Below are 18,845 nucleotides of genomic sequence, written 5' to 3'. Positions count from 1 at the left end.
TAACGTTAAAGCAGACAGCTAAACCAGACTATCTTGGTCTGGAGCATATAATCAATCGACCAACAAACGGAATATATCCGATTTGTAATATCTGTATCTGACACTTTTATTCGCCGTTTCATAATGGAACCCATTCGCTATTGCGCTGCAGATATTTGCCCGTGAAAAATAAGGTAAGACTAAGATAACGGAACCAGCAGGGTTAGCTAGACGGCTAGCATAGAGTATTGTCGCTTCACATTTCCTGGGGCCATTTGGTGCGTGTGTGGCGGTGTGCCTGATCTGCAAAGCTTTTGTAATGCCTGACACGTCTACTGTAACAGTATAAAGCCCCACTGATTATATTTTACAATTCTACGTGACGTTTGCGATCCAATTCGTAAAGGAAGTTTGTGGATATCGTAACACAAATGCTCTCTTGTTTAATTCGACGAACAAAGAATACTCGACCGAGATTCTCAGGTTGATGTCGAGACAGCCAGCTGAAGCAATGTTTAAATCAACAATATACTGTGTATAACCTGAGACATTTGTTTACCTATCCTGCAGGTGCATCTGACGGGACCACAGATGTGGGCGTTACCTTTTATGAGACTTCTCTACATGAATCATCGTCGGGATGTATTGATTGACAGGCTGTCACTTAGGTTGGACGGATGACAGGACATTAGCAGAGATGGAGACGGGGGAGACCTACAACTCTAAAAGCCATGCTGAGTTAGTCTAGCTACTCCAAATTATATATAACAATCTCAGGCAAAAGAGAATCCTATTTTTGAAATAACATATAAACCCTCGTTTTCTTTTTAGTTGGTTACCATATAGCCATACTCTGTCAACACATATCAAAAATGAGCTCAGAGGGATTTCAGTACAGGGCACTTTACGACTATAAGAAGGAGAGGGAGGAGGATATAGACCTCCATGTAGGGGACATGCTGCTGGTCAGTAAGGGGCCCCTGCTGGCCATGGGGTTCGCTAATGGTGCTGAGGAGAGGCCCTCTGAGATTGGCTGGCTGCCAGGCATCAATGAAACAACACAGGTAAGGAAGGCATGATTCATGGGCCAAGGTAGTGACAGACTGATAGCGTGCCTATTAATTTTATGTTTAATATGGGAGAAACGTGGATTTCTATACGAGTAATTCTTTTTGATGATTTATCTTTCCATATTGACCCACAGGAGAAGGGAGACTTCCCCGGGACGTATGTGGAGTTTGTTGGCAGGAAAAGGATGTCCCCGCCCACTCCTAAACCCCGCCCTCCCAGACCCCCTTCCACCACGTCGACCAGGGCTGACTCAGAGTCTGACGGTGAGTGGATAAAAGGAGCCTAAACCGAGGGATGCACCAATACTCATTCTGGATATTGGGCAGGGTATTGTTTTTCCTCCCCCTGAATACCAAAACCTGATACCAACAGCGATGTGTAACATGTCAGAAATCAAAGCAAAGCCACAGAAATAACATGTCAGAAATCAAAGCAAAGCCACAGAAATGCATGTCAGAAATCAAAGCAAAGCCACAGAAATAACATGTCAGAAATCAAAGCAAAGCCACAGAAACGTCTAACTTGTCAGAAATCAAAGCAAAGCCACAGAAATAACATGTCACAAATCAAAGCAAAGCCTAGTTTTTCACACCTAGCTTTAGTTTTTGTTTTAGTTTTAGTTAACTATGACACCTTGGATTGGATTGGTACTCCGTATCGGACCATTACTTAAAGTTTCGTACTCAGAATCGGTATCAACAGTGAAAAAGTGGTATTGATGCATTCCTACCTAAAACCGTCGTTGTTACGACCAATATCCCCCAAAATAAACTATAAGGCCACTTATAGAATTTAGAATCTTGTTTATTTTTTTTTATAATAATAAAAAGAAAAGTGTTGAAGCTGCAAACTGTAGTAGATCCAGAACGGCAACCACAATATGGGTGGTAAATACAGCGGAGAAACTGGACATGGTAGTTGTTCAATAAATACTATGTTGTCGGTCGAAATAGCATCTTAACTCATTCAGGGCCAACAGCGCCCTCTGCTGATGCCCTTCTGGGCCAACGCTGTATCCAATGGAGAATAGGACTTATTTGCGAGTACTTAAAACATATAAAATATAATAGCAATAGATCTAAATAACACAGTGGTCGTCAACAGGGATGCAGTGGTGGGTGGACGGGGTACCACGCCGTCCTAGTAGTTCGCTGAGCAGAAGTACGCGCAATCGCGTACGGATGTGTACGCGCGCGCACACAAAAATGCGTTCACAATTGTCACTGGACTCGTCGCGCCGTGCGCCAAGTACCCGGCGGCCAGCACTTATCTATCACCTAGACTTTGCATAATAATAGGATACCGATAGCATAACAATGAACGAGAAGAGCCAAACCAAAATACAAGCCTGTACCAATTGGTGGGGGTTTGCTTGAGCTGTGGAACCTCTCACTATGTGACAATGGTCCCGACTGGAAGGATCAAGGATGAGGCATTAAGTTGTGCTTCAGAAGGAAACTGTCCTGTAAACTAAGTTACATTGTTAATTTAGTTTGTATTTACTTTTCTAGTTTAAGTTCATTCAATTAAAGAAATTGTAACTACAATTACATTTAAAACATTGTTTGTTTTTCAACCATATCTGTTGACAATATAATTTCTTTATATATTGAAGGCTACATCATGCTACCTTTTTCAGCTTCTCTATTTCAAGGCAATATTTACAAAAACGAAACTAAAACTAGTAATTTCCTATACAAACATGTTTCCTACTATTTATTCTGCATAATAATAATCTGTTCTGTGCGCGTGCGTGCACATGGCGTCCTGGCAGTTCCCATATTACGACTGCACCACTGGTCGTCAATGAGTTGCTTCCTGTCAACATGCATGAAACGGATCATTTTTTCATACATACATTTCCATTTTATACCGTGATGAATATCAATATATTTCTAGAGCGTTCTGTCTCATCTCAATAAACCCCAGCAAATCGAGCTTAAATGTATTTCCTTAGAAATCGTGCCATTTGTCGCTTGATTTATGAATAGTTTTCAAATAAACGCTAGATTATAGCTATTATATGTGTACTTATGCACGAAGAGCAGCAGTGTCTGAAAAATCGGTTCTCCGTACTTTGGTCGGCGCGACCTCACACACACACACACACACACACACACACACACACACACTCCGATGGCGGTGATAGGAACATCTGATTACCCCAAGACTCGTAACATAAAGGCCTTACCTCACATCTGATGTCATGCAAGCACTATTTAATGGGTTGGGAAGTTTGGCTCACCAGAATAAACCGGAAGTAACTAGCCTAGGTGTAATTTTAGACTCTGATTTAATACCCACATAAATAAGGTGACCAAAACAGCCTTTTTCCATCTAAGAAACATTGCTAAAGTTCGATTGTTTTTAACCCAACAGGATGCTGAGAAATTGATTCATGCTTTTATTTCAAGCAGACTGGACTATTGCAATGTTTTTTTTACTGGTCTTCCAAAAAAATCAATAGACAAGCTACAGCTAATTCAGAACTCTGCTGCTAGCATATTACTCCAGTTTTAGCAGCGTTGCATTGGCTCCCTGTATCTTTTAGAATTGATTTTAAAGTCCTTCTACTTGTTTTTAAAGCTCTTAACAATTTAGCACCATCGTATATTTCCGATCTCCTGTCCTTTTATGTCCCCTCACGAGCCCTAAGGTCCTCCACAGCTGGTCTTTTAATTGTTCCTGTGGTGCCCCAAAGGAAAATTGGGGCATCTGCTTTAAAATTCTATGCACCACAGCTGTGGAACACAATCCCAAAAAATATTAGAGGCTGGCTCAGTGGACATTTTTAAACGACAGTTGAAAACATACCTTTTTAATATTGCTTTTAATTAGCAACTATTTATTTTATTATTTTTCTTCAATACTCGATTTTATCCATTTTCTTTACTTGTGATTTTAGACTGTGGTTTACTTTGTTATTTATTTTTTTAATCTGCTATTATTCATTGTTTTATCTTTCTTTTATCATGTAATGTGAAGCACTTTGGGCTGCATCTTGTATGAAAAGTGCTATATAAATAAAGTTATTATTATTATGCAAAAAGATTAATCCAATTCCTGATCGCCATTCCAAATATTGATCACGTTTATTGATCCAACGTTATATCCAAAAACACATAGATCCACGCTGCTCCCAGTCCCCACAGTCAATGCAATAGTATCCAGCTGCATCCCCGAGAAGTAAAACCTGGACCGGACTAATTTTTTTGCTGCACAGTCCCAGCCAATGCAATCCAATGATGTGCAATACCATCCAGGAGACGTTAGGCGGCGATATTTGCCCTTTGCGAGCTCAGACCCATTCCCAATGATAACGTCAGGCTCGATGGATGAAAAATGCAGAATGTACAGTTCAAGCCACAGACTCCAGACTATAGACCTGATACCACCACACGTTAGTTTTACTTCTCTTGCTTTGGGAGGATTGTTCATGTCCACAAATCTTGAATAAAATGTCCAATACCTTAGAAGTAACAAATAGGAATTCCTAAATTGGTTGGTGTTCCCCCTTTTTTTTATATAATTTTCTTTTTTAAGCAGTGAGCAGCCATCCTCTAATTTAAGGGTAATAAACATTTGGTGAAAGCTATTCGTTATTCGGAAGCACACCTGGGCCCCGTTCCCCGTACCTGGCTAACTGAGTTAGCCGGATAATTTTCAGCATAGCTTGACTTAAGCCAGACATTTCCATTCCCCGACGTCGGATTTTCTAAATCGCCATGGTAACAGATCAGAAAGTTTGAACCTGGTCGAGGGCAGGGTTAAGTTCAGTTAGCTGGATGAACCATGGCCACGCCCCCGCAAAGAAATGCCAGCTCGCTTCCTGAAATGATCTAGATCCCATTATGCCATTCTGAATTATGTTTTTGTGCTTCGTTTGAAATGTAAAATAATAGGTCTACCTAAAATGCTGATAATAAATCATATTCAGCCTATGAATTTACTTTGTCCTATATAATGCACGTCATATTTATACGGATACGGCGCTCGCGACACACAGTTATTTTAATAACGGACTAAACGGATCATTGCAAATGTGAATCCCGCTGGGATATTTTTAATGAATGAAACCTATCAGGTGTTTGGCTCTGATTAGTTTAATATTCTTCGCTGTGTATTTGCTTAATGGAGCACCCGGATGCGTTTCATTCAAGCATATGAAGCGTCTATGCGCGGATTGTGGATATGAATTATGAGGAATCTGAATCTGTGGAGTATTTAATTGTATCACTGTCACTGTGACCGTGTCACACGTTATTGTGATATTGTAACTGGGATTAAAATATATGAGGATATGCGCTGTTTGATGGATTTGATGACGTGACGTGATTTGATAAATTGAATGAGCCTTTGACGTTTTTGATGAATGAATTTGAGAAAATGCATTTATCTTTTCAAGCACTGTTATCTGATGATGAACATGAGGTGTCACTGGTATAAACCAAAGGGTAATCAATTCAATGCATGTATGGATTAGGTCCGAAACAGATTAAAACCTGATTAATAGTGTAACTGCAAGCCTCCCTCCAAGCCACTCTTTGGAAACCATGTATTTATATAGTACATAATACCTAAGCACATACAGTACAGATATCCTCATAATATAATTCGTATCAATTAGATATACTATTTGGGCTTGTTTTTATCCTTATTCTGAAAGAGTTGAACAAATTATTTTCGCTAGCAATATCTCATTTGATTATTCATTCCATAAGCCTACTGCCAGCAGGCACGTTTAAAGAAATATAATCTGATTGATTGGGGTAATGAGGGATTTAAAATTAGCCTATAGATTATGCATTTAACTTGTCGGCGAGGCTATTGAGCCGTACTGCATTGTACCCATTCTGCAATCTGTTAATAAAGTTTTAAATCAATCAATCAATCAATGCCGTTAGAAAATCAGGATTTCTGCGATCGACACCTGCTGTCTTTTCAGCTGAGGCGGCCGCGCGCAATTATCCTGAGTCTCAAGTCTGGTTTGAATGAACGAGACTGAATCAGCGTTCGAGGAACAGGAAAATCCCGGATTCAAACATCGGGTTAATTGAATCTGGATAATGGGACTTTTGATCGACTTAGTTGAACCAGGTACGGGGAATAGGGCCCGGGATATACTGATAGACAGGGTGATTGTATAATAACACTTAACTTAAATCCAGTGATGTTACTGTGAGTTAGGGCTGCTGGATTATGACAAAATAACAATCACGATTATTTTGGTCAATATTGTGATCACGATTATTTAATTTACTCATTGACTTTGGAAACATTGTGCATCATGCAGTGGCTTTCTTTGAAATGTAAATATAATTAAACTGAAAAACAAAACCATGACCTGGCTCAAAGTCTTGACCTGGCTCAAAAACTCGACCTGGCTCAAAATCCACGATCTGACTAAAAGACTTGACCTGGCCTAAAAAATGACCTGGCTCAAAGGATTGACCCGTCTTAAAAACATGACCTGGCTTAAAAACATGACTTGACTAACCTAAGGTCGCGTTCACACCTACCCTGTTTGTTCCGTTTTAAGTGAACCATGGTTCCTTTAAATCAATAGTCCGTTTCGTTTGGAGAGGTGTGAACACAAACCAAACTATTGTGAGGACCAAACAACCGAACCATGGTCCTCTTGAAAAGTTGGGACTCTGTCCCTTTCAAAGTGGAGCATGGTGCAGTTTGCTGTTGGTGTGAACGCAATCGAACTTTATATAGTACCTAATCTAGGAGGCAAAGTAGCCTACAGTGAGTGCATTGTGGGATGAAAACGGGCTACATTGATCCCATGTCTTGCTTCCTCATACTCTGCCTCTACCGCTCGTATTTGGCAGGCACACCATAACAAAACAATGACAGCCATGATGGCAATCGCAAACCGGCGGTGTGGCTCCATTGTTGCTGTCATTCACTACAAGGATTCAGGCACAGTGGCGTAGTTTTGGTATGGCAAGGTATCGTGCTCAATCTGAAATACTTTTTGTCATTTGTGACAAAATCATCTCATTTCCGTGTCATTTGTGAGAAATGACAGCTACCAAATCCATTCCGGGACAACGCTCCGTAATAGTCAGACTCGCGCCAAAATTCACCTTTTACTGAAATGACGCCACTGTTCAGGCGGGATTTTCCCTAAAATGATCTGTCCAATAAAAATCTAACAATCTAAAACCCCTTACCTCCCTCTCCCAAACCGATCTTGTATCTCAATGGGACTTCCTGGTTAAATAAATGTAATTTTTATTTTTTTAAATATATAATAAAATTGCGTTTTTTTTTTCTTTTTTTTGCGATTTGATAATTGCATCATTCCAAATCGCGATTTTGATTTAAAATCGATTAATCGTGCAGCCCTAGAACACGGCCTTAAAGTTGATTATCCTGTTTTTATAATTGCTGGAAGCCAACATTTTATCAATTGCCCAGCCCTACTGTGAGTCGCAAAACAAACTGAGCTTCCTCCATCTGTTTCCTTACTGAGAGCTGTAGAGCACCTCTCTACACACACACACACACACACACACACACACACACACACACACACACACACACACACACGTATGCATGTATGTTGCACACTCAACATACCTGCTTCATACACACACATCAGGCTATATGTACAGTGCAGCCCGTAAGTCTGAGTTATAGATAATATAAAATGTCTTGTCAGTGACCTCTTCCTGTCAGATATCTCCATTGACTTCCATATTAAGATTAGACACAGAAAAAGTCACTGAAATGTCACCATCTGTACTTTCACTTGGAGTGACAGGAGGGTGATGATTTATATTTTCTTTTAATCCTTCACATTTCTTTCAAATCCGAGACTGGGCACAACATAACTCAACTGCAAACTTCTTGTTTCCATGACATGATGTATGTTACAACAAGAATCCACATTTATGTAACCCCTTGTTTCTTGACATTCAATGACTGCTACATGCACTCAGCTGAATACAGACATGGGCAAATACATGCACCCACACACAGACAAAATCTTCTACAGTTGCTACTAGGGGTGTAATGGTATTTACACCAGAATATCCCCAAAGGGTATCAATAAAGGTATATCTTATCCTATCTTATATCTTATCTTACACAGAAGCCATGGTTCGGTACAACAGGCAAAAAGCATCAAATCCCAAATTAATTTATTTTGAACAGACGGTAGTGCAAGTTATACTTAGTTCCACCTAGTGTCGTATAGTCCGCCCTGAGAGAGTTGGTACAGCCTGGCCATGTAGTGTATCAAGCAGTAAACACAACAGTGAACATACACAATGGTTTTGGCCGCGTCTGCTTTGGTATCTAGAGGATGCTCAAAAAGTAGTTGTTCTGTTTTTTTGCCTAGCTCCAGTAATTGGGATGCTCAGGATGCTAACAATGTCTAAAATTACTTAGCTATCAAAATCCCCATATTGCTAGCTAACGTTATCGATATCAATAGTTACATGATCTTGTTGCATGTAGCATAATAACATACGCAAAGATGACCTTGTCTGTTTGCCATTTTGAACTATAACGTTAGTATAATAACGATTGATCGTTGCCACGGCTGCTATACTTATCTGTCACATACATGTAGATCGACCTCTGCTCTCGGACCCTTCACCTCCTGACCAGGGTCACACTCGCAGGCGTTTATTATGATCATTTAGTACCATCTTGTGGTGACAGATGCACATTGCACTAGGAGCAGAATAACGCAACAATACTAGAAGTATTCTTCGCATGGCTGCACATACCGAACCGTGACATTGTAGGACAAATACACGTACCCTTACACCCCTAGTTGCTACACACTTCCACTGTTACACACACGCACACACACACACACACTCTCTCTCACACGATGCTTTAGCAGCAGGTTGTTAGTCAGAGCTGTGGTTGCTGCTGACAGGGCAGTGAGGGCACATAAGTATTCTGAGGAAGGAAGTCTGTACACTGTGTGTGTGCTCGCATGTGTGTGTTTCGGAGTGGAAAACTTAATAGCAGCCAAATGCTAGTAAATGTTGGCTGTGGTTGGTAAGTTGCTCTACTGTACCAGCCACTTTGCCTGTAATCAAACACCATTTACTGTTCTTTTTTATATTCTTCTATAAGAAAGCTACTTGGGTAAATTACTGACCATAATTGGTCAATTTGGGGATTTTTATTGGCCAGTGAATAAAAACATTTATAAACGTATACATTTTGTTTTGTCCAAGGGAAGCAACAGTTGTGATTGGAGGATCAAGAAAAGTCAATTACAAGTCTTTTGTCTTTCTACACACATGTTTGTATTGTGTTGAATTAATATTTATGTTGGAATTGTTATATTGTATTCATATTGTGTGTGTGGTCCAGGCTTGGTGCTGACAGACCTGCCAGATCAGTTTGGACCTCCAGAAACGGCCCCGCCTCTCCTCTCCAGACTGCTGGAGGCCATCGAGGCCAGAGGTATAAACCACACCACAACGACAGCTCTTTGTAAGGAAAGGGACTTAGAACAAACTTTGAGACGGTAACAGTACAGTACGGTAACTACAGGGTGTTACATTTCTACAGGCATTTCTTAAATGTCCCTTTATGGGTATCGTTTGTGCTCTAAAAAGAAATGCAATGAATTTAAATAGATGGCAAATTAGAATTCAAGATAATTACAAAATTCACGATAAGAAAATAATGATAAAATGGTGTGTGAGTGCAATATAGGGTATGGCTGCAGGTTTGACCATTTGGAGAGAGGATTGGTTGCCACTGGGCAAAAACCTCTCATGACTTCACTTTATGAAGCATTCAAAAACCATAGTTTTGTGGAAAAATACTTACAATAACTGAGCCTTTTCAAAACAATGAGCGCTCTCAGAAATTCTGCACAAAATAATGTCTTTTTAATGTTTTATAAGGCAAGGCCATACAAAGATTTAGTTAATGCACAAATCTACCCCATGGATTACCTTTCTGCAGTTTTGGAATCTCTAAAGGTTAATTTTGATATGATTTGGAGTGGAATGGGAATTATCTTTAACACACACCCTAATCGTCCATACTCTCAACATTTGGACAGTTTAAAACCATCATCACAAACTTGGACATTTTGTCTTCTGTGGATCAGCAATGTTTCATGTTTTAGTTTCAGAAATGATTCACCCACGTCAATGTTCTCCTTTGGTTAACCCTTTCACTACCACACTACCAAAGGGTTAATTCTTTCACTGTGACAATACATAAGGTTAACCCTTTCACTGCCACACAACAAATGGTTAACCCTTTCACTACCACACTACAGAAAGTTAACCGTCTGTAGTGTGGTAGTGAAAGGTTAACCTTCTGTAGTGTCATGGTAGTGAAAGGGTTAAGAGAGCAAGTTGGCAAATTGGTTTAAGGTTCGATTAAGTGTCAGGACTAGTGTCGGCAAAAACCTTTGTTGGAAGTTTGGGATTGAACTTGGATGTTTTGGATTTCCAGGCAAATGTTTGTCTTCAGGCCCAAAGATTACAGAAATGAGATTGTGACTTTAGTCCTATAGTGTATCTAGTACTGCTGCTGACGTGTGTTCATGCTGTGTTGACCCCAGGTCTGGAGAGTACAAGCCTTTACAGAAGCCTCGGCGGGATGGGCCTGGACACCAGACAGCTGGCTGATACCGGTGAGTAGACACTGTTCATTTAATTTTTTTATGTATCTGTTTTTTTTTTTTTTATATATATTTTTATTGCAGGATACTTTGGATACATTCCATATTGATGCACACAAGCAAACTTATTTTTCTTTTTCGTCAAAGACTATTTTTACAGCGGTATATAACAACAAACATTCTTTCATTTGGCGGATTTATACATAAAAATGAACAGGATAGCTAAATAAGATTCTTGCTGGAAAATAGGAAAGAGACCAAAAGACCAAAACATGTTGTTTTTAACCAGGCAGCTTGATGCTTAATTTTGGTCATCGATGATCACTTGTCTCAGGTATGAGCAGGAGTGGTGGGCGTTGTCTTCATTTGCCCACATGGTACAAAATTGTTCACATCCACATTTTACTTGTCAGGCATGTAATCCGAGCCGATTGCAGTCTTTGTGGTCCCTCAGAACAGCGTGGAATATGTGTTTCAAGCACCCAGCGTTGGATCAATAAACGAGATCGATATTTGGAATGGCGGTCAGGAATTGGAATAATCTTTTTGGAGAACATCTGATCTGAGGTAAGGAATCTATTTGACCAGTCTTGGGGTAATCAGAGCTTTTTTCACAGATATATCAACGTGTCCCCTATATGTGTGTGTCAAGTCAAGTCAAGTCAAGAGTTTTATTTGTCACGGCATACAAGTATACAATGAAATGCGGGTGGTCTTGCCCGCAACAATGTGCAATACAGTAGTACAACATATAATAGAATCCAATAAAACAACATTGTGCAATAAACAGGTAACATAGTGGGGCATCTCGGTATTTGTACATAAGTTATTTACAGAGCATGGAGGACATGCTAGGTCCTTTGGTAGTGCAATACACTGTTACTGTTGCTATACTATTTTTAAAGTGACCTTTCCTTTGTGGCCATAAGTGTGGGCGTGTGCAGCATGAGTGTGTGCTTACTCATGTTAAAGTGGCTGCTAGTGTGCAAGCGTGTCGTGTGTGTGCTTGTGTGTGGAGAGTTCAGTGTTCTGTGGCACTCAGTGTTCAGTGTTCAAGGCTCTGATGGCCTGGGGGAAGAAGCTGAGCCGAAGCCTCTCTGTCCTAGTAGCTGGGGTTCGCAGGCGTCTGCCTGACCTCAGCAGCTGGAACAGGCTGTTGTTGGGGTGGTGAGGGTCTTTCATTATTCTGCAGGCTCTGGATTTGCACCTCTTGTTGTATAGAACCTGCAGGGAGGTAGTGCAATACCCGTGGTACGCTCGGCTGAGCGCACCACTCTCTGTAGGGCCTTCTTGTCCTGTGCGGCTGTGCCGTGCTGTTTCCATACCAGGCAGTGATGTTTCCAGTCAAGATGCTCTCTACAGCTCCGGAGTAGAAGGACTGGAGTATCTTCCCAGATACTCTGAACTTCCTTGTGTGTGTGTGTGTGTGCTGATCAGGAAATAAGAGAATCGATTTTTCAGCCCGCTTCTCTAGCGTGCATAAGTACACGTATACTATCGATAATCTAGCGTTTATTTGAAAACGATTCATAAATAGGCTGATAAAATAAGTTTTTTGTGTATTCCAGTAAAGGGCGATTCCTGCAGAATAAATTTTTTTCTGGAAATTTCCAAAAACGAGCGTTTTTCAAAATGGTATAAAACGGAAATGTACTCATAAAAAAACTATCCGCTTCGACAATGTTGACTGCAAGCAAGTTATTGATAAGCGACGGGTGTATTAGACACATAGCCATAATTTAAGATATAGTTTATGCGTTCGCAAATGTGCTCGCCCTCTCATTGCATATAGAGCGTTGGCACTCCAGCGCTAAATCGTGAGCCCCCTGCTGGCACTCAAAGTGTTAACACACACTGTGTGTACTATATGTTACTTTATGTTTATAGTGTCCTATGTTACTTTATGTTATATATTGTCGATCCTTTTATATACACAGTGGGAAGGGGGGAACATGATTTCATTTTTCTGTATGTCTTGCACATTATGGGAAATGACAATAAAAGTTGACTTTGACAGCCAGGCATATGGGGGGAGCTGTTTCAGTTCTAGGGCATCAACTGTGGGCAGCCATGTAGACTGTGTTCCCTACCCTGACTGAGTTGTGTTTGATTTCAGACGTGGAGCAGCTGGAGGTGCAATCTCTGTGTGACGGAGTTGTAAGGTTCCTGCAGGACCTGCCCGGGCCAGTCCTCCCCACCTCCCTTCAGGCTGACATGGTCTATGCTGTGCAAGGTCAGAACCGCTATCTCTACAAAAAAGTGCATAATGCATTTTTTTATCCCCCCAAAATGATGGTGTCTGGGATGTAATGGATTCACCCTGACCGCCGCATTGTCTACCTCAAATCCTGGGTGTGAACGCGACAACTCTCATAGTTTTCATTCTAATCTTTTCAAATGTGCTGTGCACATTCATGACCCCTATGGAAAGAATGCTGCTGATTTTAGTTTGGGAAAAAACTAAAGGTAAACAGGAAATTATGTATTTCTTATGAATGCTTTGTCCTTGACAAACATGTTTGTCCTACGACAGCAAGGACACCTGAGATGTTTTGATTAATTTCATCACATGGAGGCACTATTCCCACTAATTTCATCACATGAAGGCACTATTCCCACAAAAAAGTGAACTACTCCTGAACGTGGTAATCTGCAAGATCACTTTAGTTGTTTTGATGATAAGCAATAATTGCTGTTGCGTTTTTCACTGTATTGACTTGCTTTCCATCTTGGAAATCCATGCTAACTACTGAGTGAGTCATCTATTCAAACAATTCTATTCCAAACAAACTGCTGTTGCTGCTGTTGACGTAAAACACATCACTCCGTGTCCCAGATGATTTCCCCAGGAATGTCCTACCAGACAGCCCTGTTTAGAACAGCAAATGTAAAAGTATTCATGAACTGGGTATAGGTAGAATCACTATTGTGTATCAGTATGCAATGGAGAGTGACAAAATAGACATTTATTCACATGACATTTTTGAGATTCTTACGTTTTAATGACTGATGATGACTGATGACTGATGATGACTGATGATCATGGTAAAATTAGTAATTTGTTTTTAATTTCCTACTGTTGATATCAATATAAAAGTGACACAACAAATGGCCCCCATTTACATTAAATTTTTTAAATTTTTTTCACTTCCATTTCTATGTGTGGCATGTAGTGACCAGCATTTTTCAAAGTTATATAAAGGCAGTTGGTAGGCTGAAACGTTTGACCAGATTAGGGGCATTGGTCAAAAGGCGCCATTGAGTATTTGAGGCATTTCGGGGATAAATCTTGCCGTGTCTAATTTTGTGTTATTTTTATTACATCTACACAAAGTAGATTCTGAATGGTAAGGGTATTCTACTGTTTTAATTAAATGTGTACATTTAAAATTACAGCCCCACATACACACACACATTGATATTGATAGAATGAATCCAGTTTACTCAACAATAAAAACAACAACTAAACCAAAACGAGACTGTGTCACAGACACAGGGCTAGCTTGCTTAGAACTACTGCATTTTGGGATTCCCTGATTTTGCTACTGTAGGTCGACAGGTTGGAATTGGGCTTGTGACCCTTGTCACCCTCTGTCTCCCTCTGCCTCTCATCTAAATGAAGAACAATGTTAACAGACGCGTAACAACGGAATCGATGACTCAAGTCAACCACACTGACATGTGATGTCACACTAAAGCCTTTATCATGCTTAGCTAACCTTTTAACTGAAATGAAGGCTGGGTACGAGCGGGAGTGGGTGATTGAAATGGAATGCACTGCCCTCATGCAGACAACGAATAAATCTAAAGCTCTAGGGGGGTAAAGGTGAAGTAATCAGTAGTAATGAGTCAGAAAATATAGGTCGATTTCTGTCAAGGATTATTATAATTAAGTATAAGTATTGTTTGTTTACTTACTCTTTCACTTATATAGTTTGTTCAGTCATTGGTTCTCGCACACTGGGAATGACGGAAAATTGCAATGCACACTAAAATGTGCACACTGCTGTCGACTCGCTTCACTTGAGTTTTCCATAGTCCATGGAACGGCACTGAGGATGGCAGCGGGGATTCCCCCCCTGAGGGGAAGTGCAGAGGAGAAGTCAGCGATGTTAAATGACTAATGAAACGCAGCCTGTGTCTCTGTGTTGTCAATCAGTTAGTGAAGCAGAGGGTTTTCCCCAGAGATATTGGGTCCCCTTTGACTTCCCACTAGTATTGCTTCCGATTCCTGCTCATATATCTGCTTAATACAATGTTTCAGTATTGGTTTCATATATGTTTCACTACTTTCTAGTATATTCATCCATATTATTTTCATCCCTGGCCTGTAGTACCTTACCTTCCAAATCACATACCGCCCTGCAGATGTCTGTAACGCACCATGTTTTCCCCTCAACTCCAGAGGTGAGAGACCCAGAGGAGTGTGCCCAGGTGCTGCGGGGGTTAGCCAGCTCCCCGGCCTGCCCTGCCCAGTACGGCCTCACCTTCCTCAGCCTGGTGCGCCACCTGGCCAGAGTCTGTCTACAGAGCTCCAGGAACCAGCTGAGCCCCAGGACGCTGGCCGAGGGATTCAGCCCACTGCTGTTCAGACAGCCCGCTAGGTCAGCGTCTCAGACAGGCCCAACCAGACACACACACACACACACACACACACACACACACACACACACACACACACACACACACACACACACACACACACACACACACACACACACACACACACACACACACACACACACACACACACACACACACACACACACACACACACACACACACACACACACACACACACACACACACACACACACACACACACACACACACACACACACACACACACACACACACACACACACACACACACACACACACACACACACACACACACACACACACACACACACACACACACACACACACACACACACACACACACACACACACACACACACACACACACACACACACACACACACACACACACACACACACATATTTTAAATACTTAATTTGAATCTGCAGATCAAATCACATGTACATAGGATCAAACTATTAGGGCGATATGGCCAAAAATGATATCGCGATAATGATATCGATAACGATATCATATCACGCGATATCGATATTGTTTTAAGTATTAAAAATACTTAAATGTTACATCCCCTCACACACTCCAGTTCTCAGGCTGCAGCTGGTTTGAAAGCGAAAGTAAACGGGCTTCTCTGCTGGCTGTGGCTCCAGGGGAGTTGAACAGTTCTGGCTCTTTTCTATCTTTTGGTGCTTTTCTGGTGGACAAACCACCGCACATGTGCACTGTGACTGGAGACTAGCTCTGCTAGCACACATAGCCTACTGTGTACAGACGGTTTCAAACTGTATTTTACATTAGAAAGCAAACAAAATAAATGGGACAAGAGAGAAATAAATCTCAATTTGGTCAGTATTGTCATTTGGACAAGCAAAGCCATTACTTTAAGTTGCAGGCAAGAAAGACAAGTCTGTCTACTGTCTCTGGGTTTAACACACAAAAAAAAGAAATTGTTATATATTTTTTTCAATATATATTTTTTTCGATATCGATTATTAAAATATATCGCGATAATTATCGTTATCGTTATATCGCCCAGCCCTAACACCAGTACACGTCAGGGTTAGAAATTAACGGGGGCTTGGGGCAAAATGCCCTAAAAAATTGACCAAATGCCCTCGAAAATCAGTTAAGGGGGGCAAAAAAAGCCCCAGACAGTTTACTAATTATATATATAATTATATATATGCTCTACAGTGTGAGCATTTCACTCGCATTTGCCCCTAAAAATATGTGTGTGGAAACCGAAAAAATCATTTACTTGCAGTGTGCGAGTGAAGATTACAAACTCTGTAGTGCTTTTTTCGCTCCGCTGCTAATCGCAAGTTATACATTCAGAATCAGACCACGCAAAAAATTTCATTTTTATTTTGAGCGAAAGAGAGACGAGGAGAAAGAGGAATCCGGCGAGGCAGCTAATGTTACTGAGGTGGATAACGTTATTTTGACGGCTGTTAACGCCGTGTGTGTGCGCGTGCGTGTGTGTGCGTGTGTGCGTGTGTGCACGCGAGATATAGAGAGAGGGGGGTGAGAGAGATGAGGAAGGGGAAAGAGAGCTGGGTGTGTGAGAGAGAGGGGGGGGGGGGGTGTGTGATTACTCGGCCCTTGTGTGGGTGAATGTAACAAGTTCCTAACGTTTTCTTTCCCCTATTATTTCATGCACACTTTATTCATTGTTTTAAATTATTATTTTCTTTTAAGTTATTTTGTGCATCACTCTGTTTTGAATTTGATGCAAATTTGCAATGCATGAGGGTCATCCTTTTGTGTTAAATGGCTGCATAAAGAAAGCATTTGTTAACTCATGTTGATAAAGAGTATTAAAACTTGAAAAAGATCCGTTTAAGGTAGATTAAAAAAAACGATTAATTTGGAATTAATCACGAGTTAACTATGGACAGTCATGCGATTAATCATGATTAAATATTTTAATCGATTGACAGCACTACTAATAATATATTCCATTACCTTTCCTATCTGTATCAAAGTCAAAATGTTGGTATCTTGACTACACTACAACATCCAAAAGCAGCTTGACAACCGATATCCTTTGTGTCTATAGTAGGCATGGGCCAATGTGTGATTTTGGTGGTATGTGCACAGATGTTTGGCCCTTAGTATGCACACGCACAGTATAATATGCATGTAATAAGGCTGTCCCCGAAGCCTGTTTTTGGGATTCGAACTTCGTCAGGGTTTTACGAACGAACCTTCGAACCTTCGTTTTTAATAAAAAAATTAATAAAAATAAAATTAATAATAAAGTTAATTATTATAATTTTTTTTTAATATCCTCAAACTAAACTCAATTTGAATAAAGTGATTAATCTGATTAAATGAGTCTCTTTTTTTATTAAATCAACTTTCTTTAATGAATATAACGTTTTTTTTTAATACTATAATATTAGTGTAGCCTAATCTTTATCTTAACTGAAGAAAAACCACATTGGTTCAAACAGAATGAATAGACACATAAAAGAAACGTAAAAAAAAATATATATATATATATATTTTTTTTTTATTAAAAATTAAAAATTCAAATTTTGATTTAGAATTCGAATGTTATAACGAACGAACGTTCGAACATTCAGGATCAGCCTTAGCATGTAATAAATAGTTTGTTAATAAACTGTTACTTGAACAAAACTGTGCTCCTAAATTTCTGTGTGCTCCTAAATCTTTATTTATTTAAATTTTATTTAGGAGCACATAGCTCCTTGGGAAAAAAGTTAGTGTAGAGCCCTATATATGGAGACATTAACATTACGTTATCAAACATAGGGACGAAGACTGTAAAAAAATACAGTGCTTTGCGCCACCAAGACAGCCGCAGCCACAAAATGGCATATGGTAAGTGTCGACAATGTTTTCAAATTTTTATGTTAATTTTCATCATAAAAATGCTGTGCCCCCGAAATACAAAAAAAGCCCCCGAAAATCAACTAAGGGGGGCAAAAAAGGCCTGAAAATGTAAAGTTAATTTCTAACCCTGGTACACGTTAACCTGACTTGTATTGTGCTCTGTGTTGTTGTCAGTGGAGAGTCCAGTCCAGATCCGCTGGTCCAGATCTTGGAGGCCCTGATCACCAGCGAGCTGAACATGAACCAGGCTGCACCAGGTGCGTTTGCTTTCTATCGTTCAACAGGATTGTGCAGCGCAATATAAAACAGCCACCGTTTCATTTGAATATTGCCAATATACAGACGGGGGGACAAATAAAATTAAAATAAAAGCAGACATAAAGTGTCTTAGTAGTAGTTAGTAAGGTGTCGGAGTCAGACCACTGCCAGGACAGCTTCAATGAACCTTGGCATAGATTCTACAAGTCTCTGGGACTCTACTGGAGAGATGGAACACCATTCTTCAAAACATATTCCCTCATTTGGTGTTTTGATGGTGGTGATGGAGAGCGCTGTCTAACATGACGTTGTCGTTCCAAAATCTCACATAGGAGTTAAATTGGGTTGAGATCTGGTGACTGCGAAGGCCATAGCATATGATTCACATCATTTTCATACTCAAAACCATTCAGTGACCCCTTGTGTGCTCTGTGGATGGATTAGTCCTGGAAGAGA

At 40.4% G+C, this 18,845-nt stretch overlaps 1 protein-coding gene across 1 annotated transcript in view; it reads left to right on the top strand.

Annotated features, from left to right (window-relative positions):
- Positions 1 to 18,845, top strand: part of LOC311240881 (phosphatidylinositol 3-kinase regulatory subunit alpha-like) — a 68,239-nt gene continuing 49,394 nt past the window's right edge. The window contains exons 1-8 of the mRNA XM_084329483.1: positions 1 to 173; positions 550 to 1,043; positions 1,184 to 1,313; positions 9,400 to 9,492; positions 10,613 to 10,684; positions 12,789 to 12,905; positions 15,078 to 15,276; positions 18,306 to 18,388. Of these exons, the coding sequence (XP_084185609.1) occupies positions 852 to 1,043; positions 1,184 to 1,313; positions 9,400 to 9,492; positions 10,613 to 10,684; positions 12,789 to 12,905; positions 15,078 to 15,276; positions 18,306 to 18,388 (886 nt within the window). The 5' untranslated portion in view covers positions 1 to 173; positions 550 to 851. The remainder of the gene's footprint in view (positions 174 to 549; positions 1,044 to 1,183; positions 1,314 to 9,399; positions 9,493 to 10,612; positions 10,685 to 12,788; positions 12,906 to 15,077; positions 15,277 to 18,305; positions 18,389 to 18,845) is intronic.

The sequence above is a fragment of the Notolepis coatsorum genome, assembly GCF_963971535.1.
Source record: "Notolepis coatsorum genome assembly, chromosome: 1".
NCBI classification, from domain to species: Eukaryota; Metazoa; Chordata; class Actinopteri; order Aulopiformes; family Paralepididae; genus Notolepis; species Notolepis coatsorum.
This window is presented reverse-complemented; position numbering and strand designations above follow the sequence as displayed.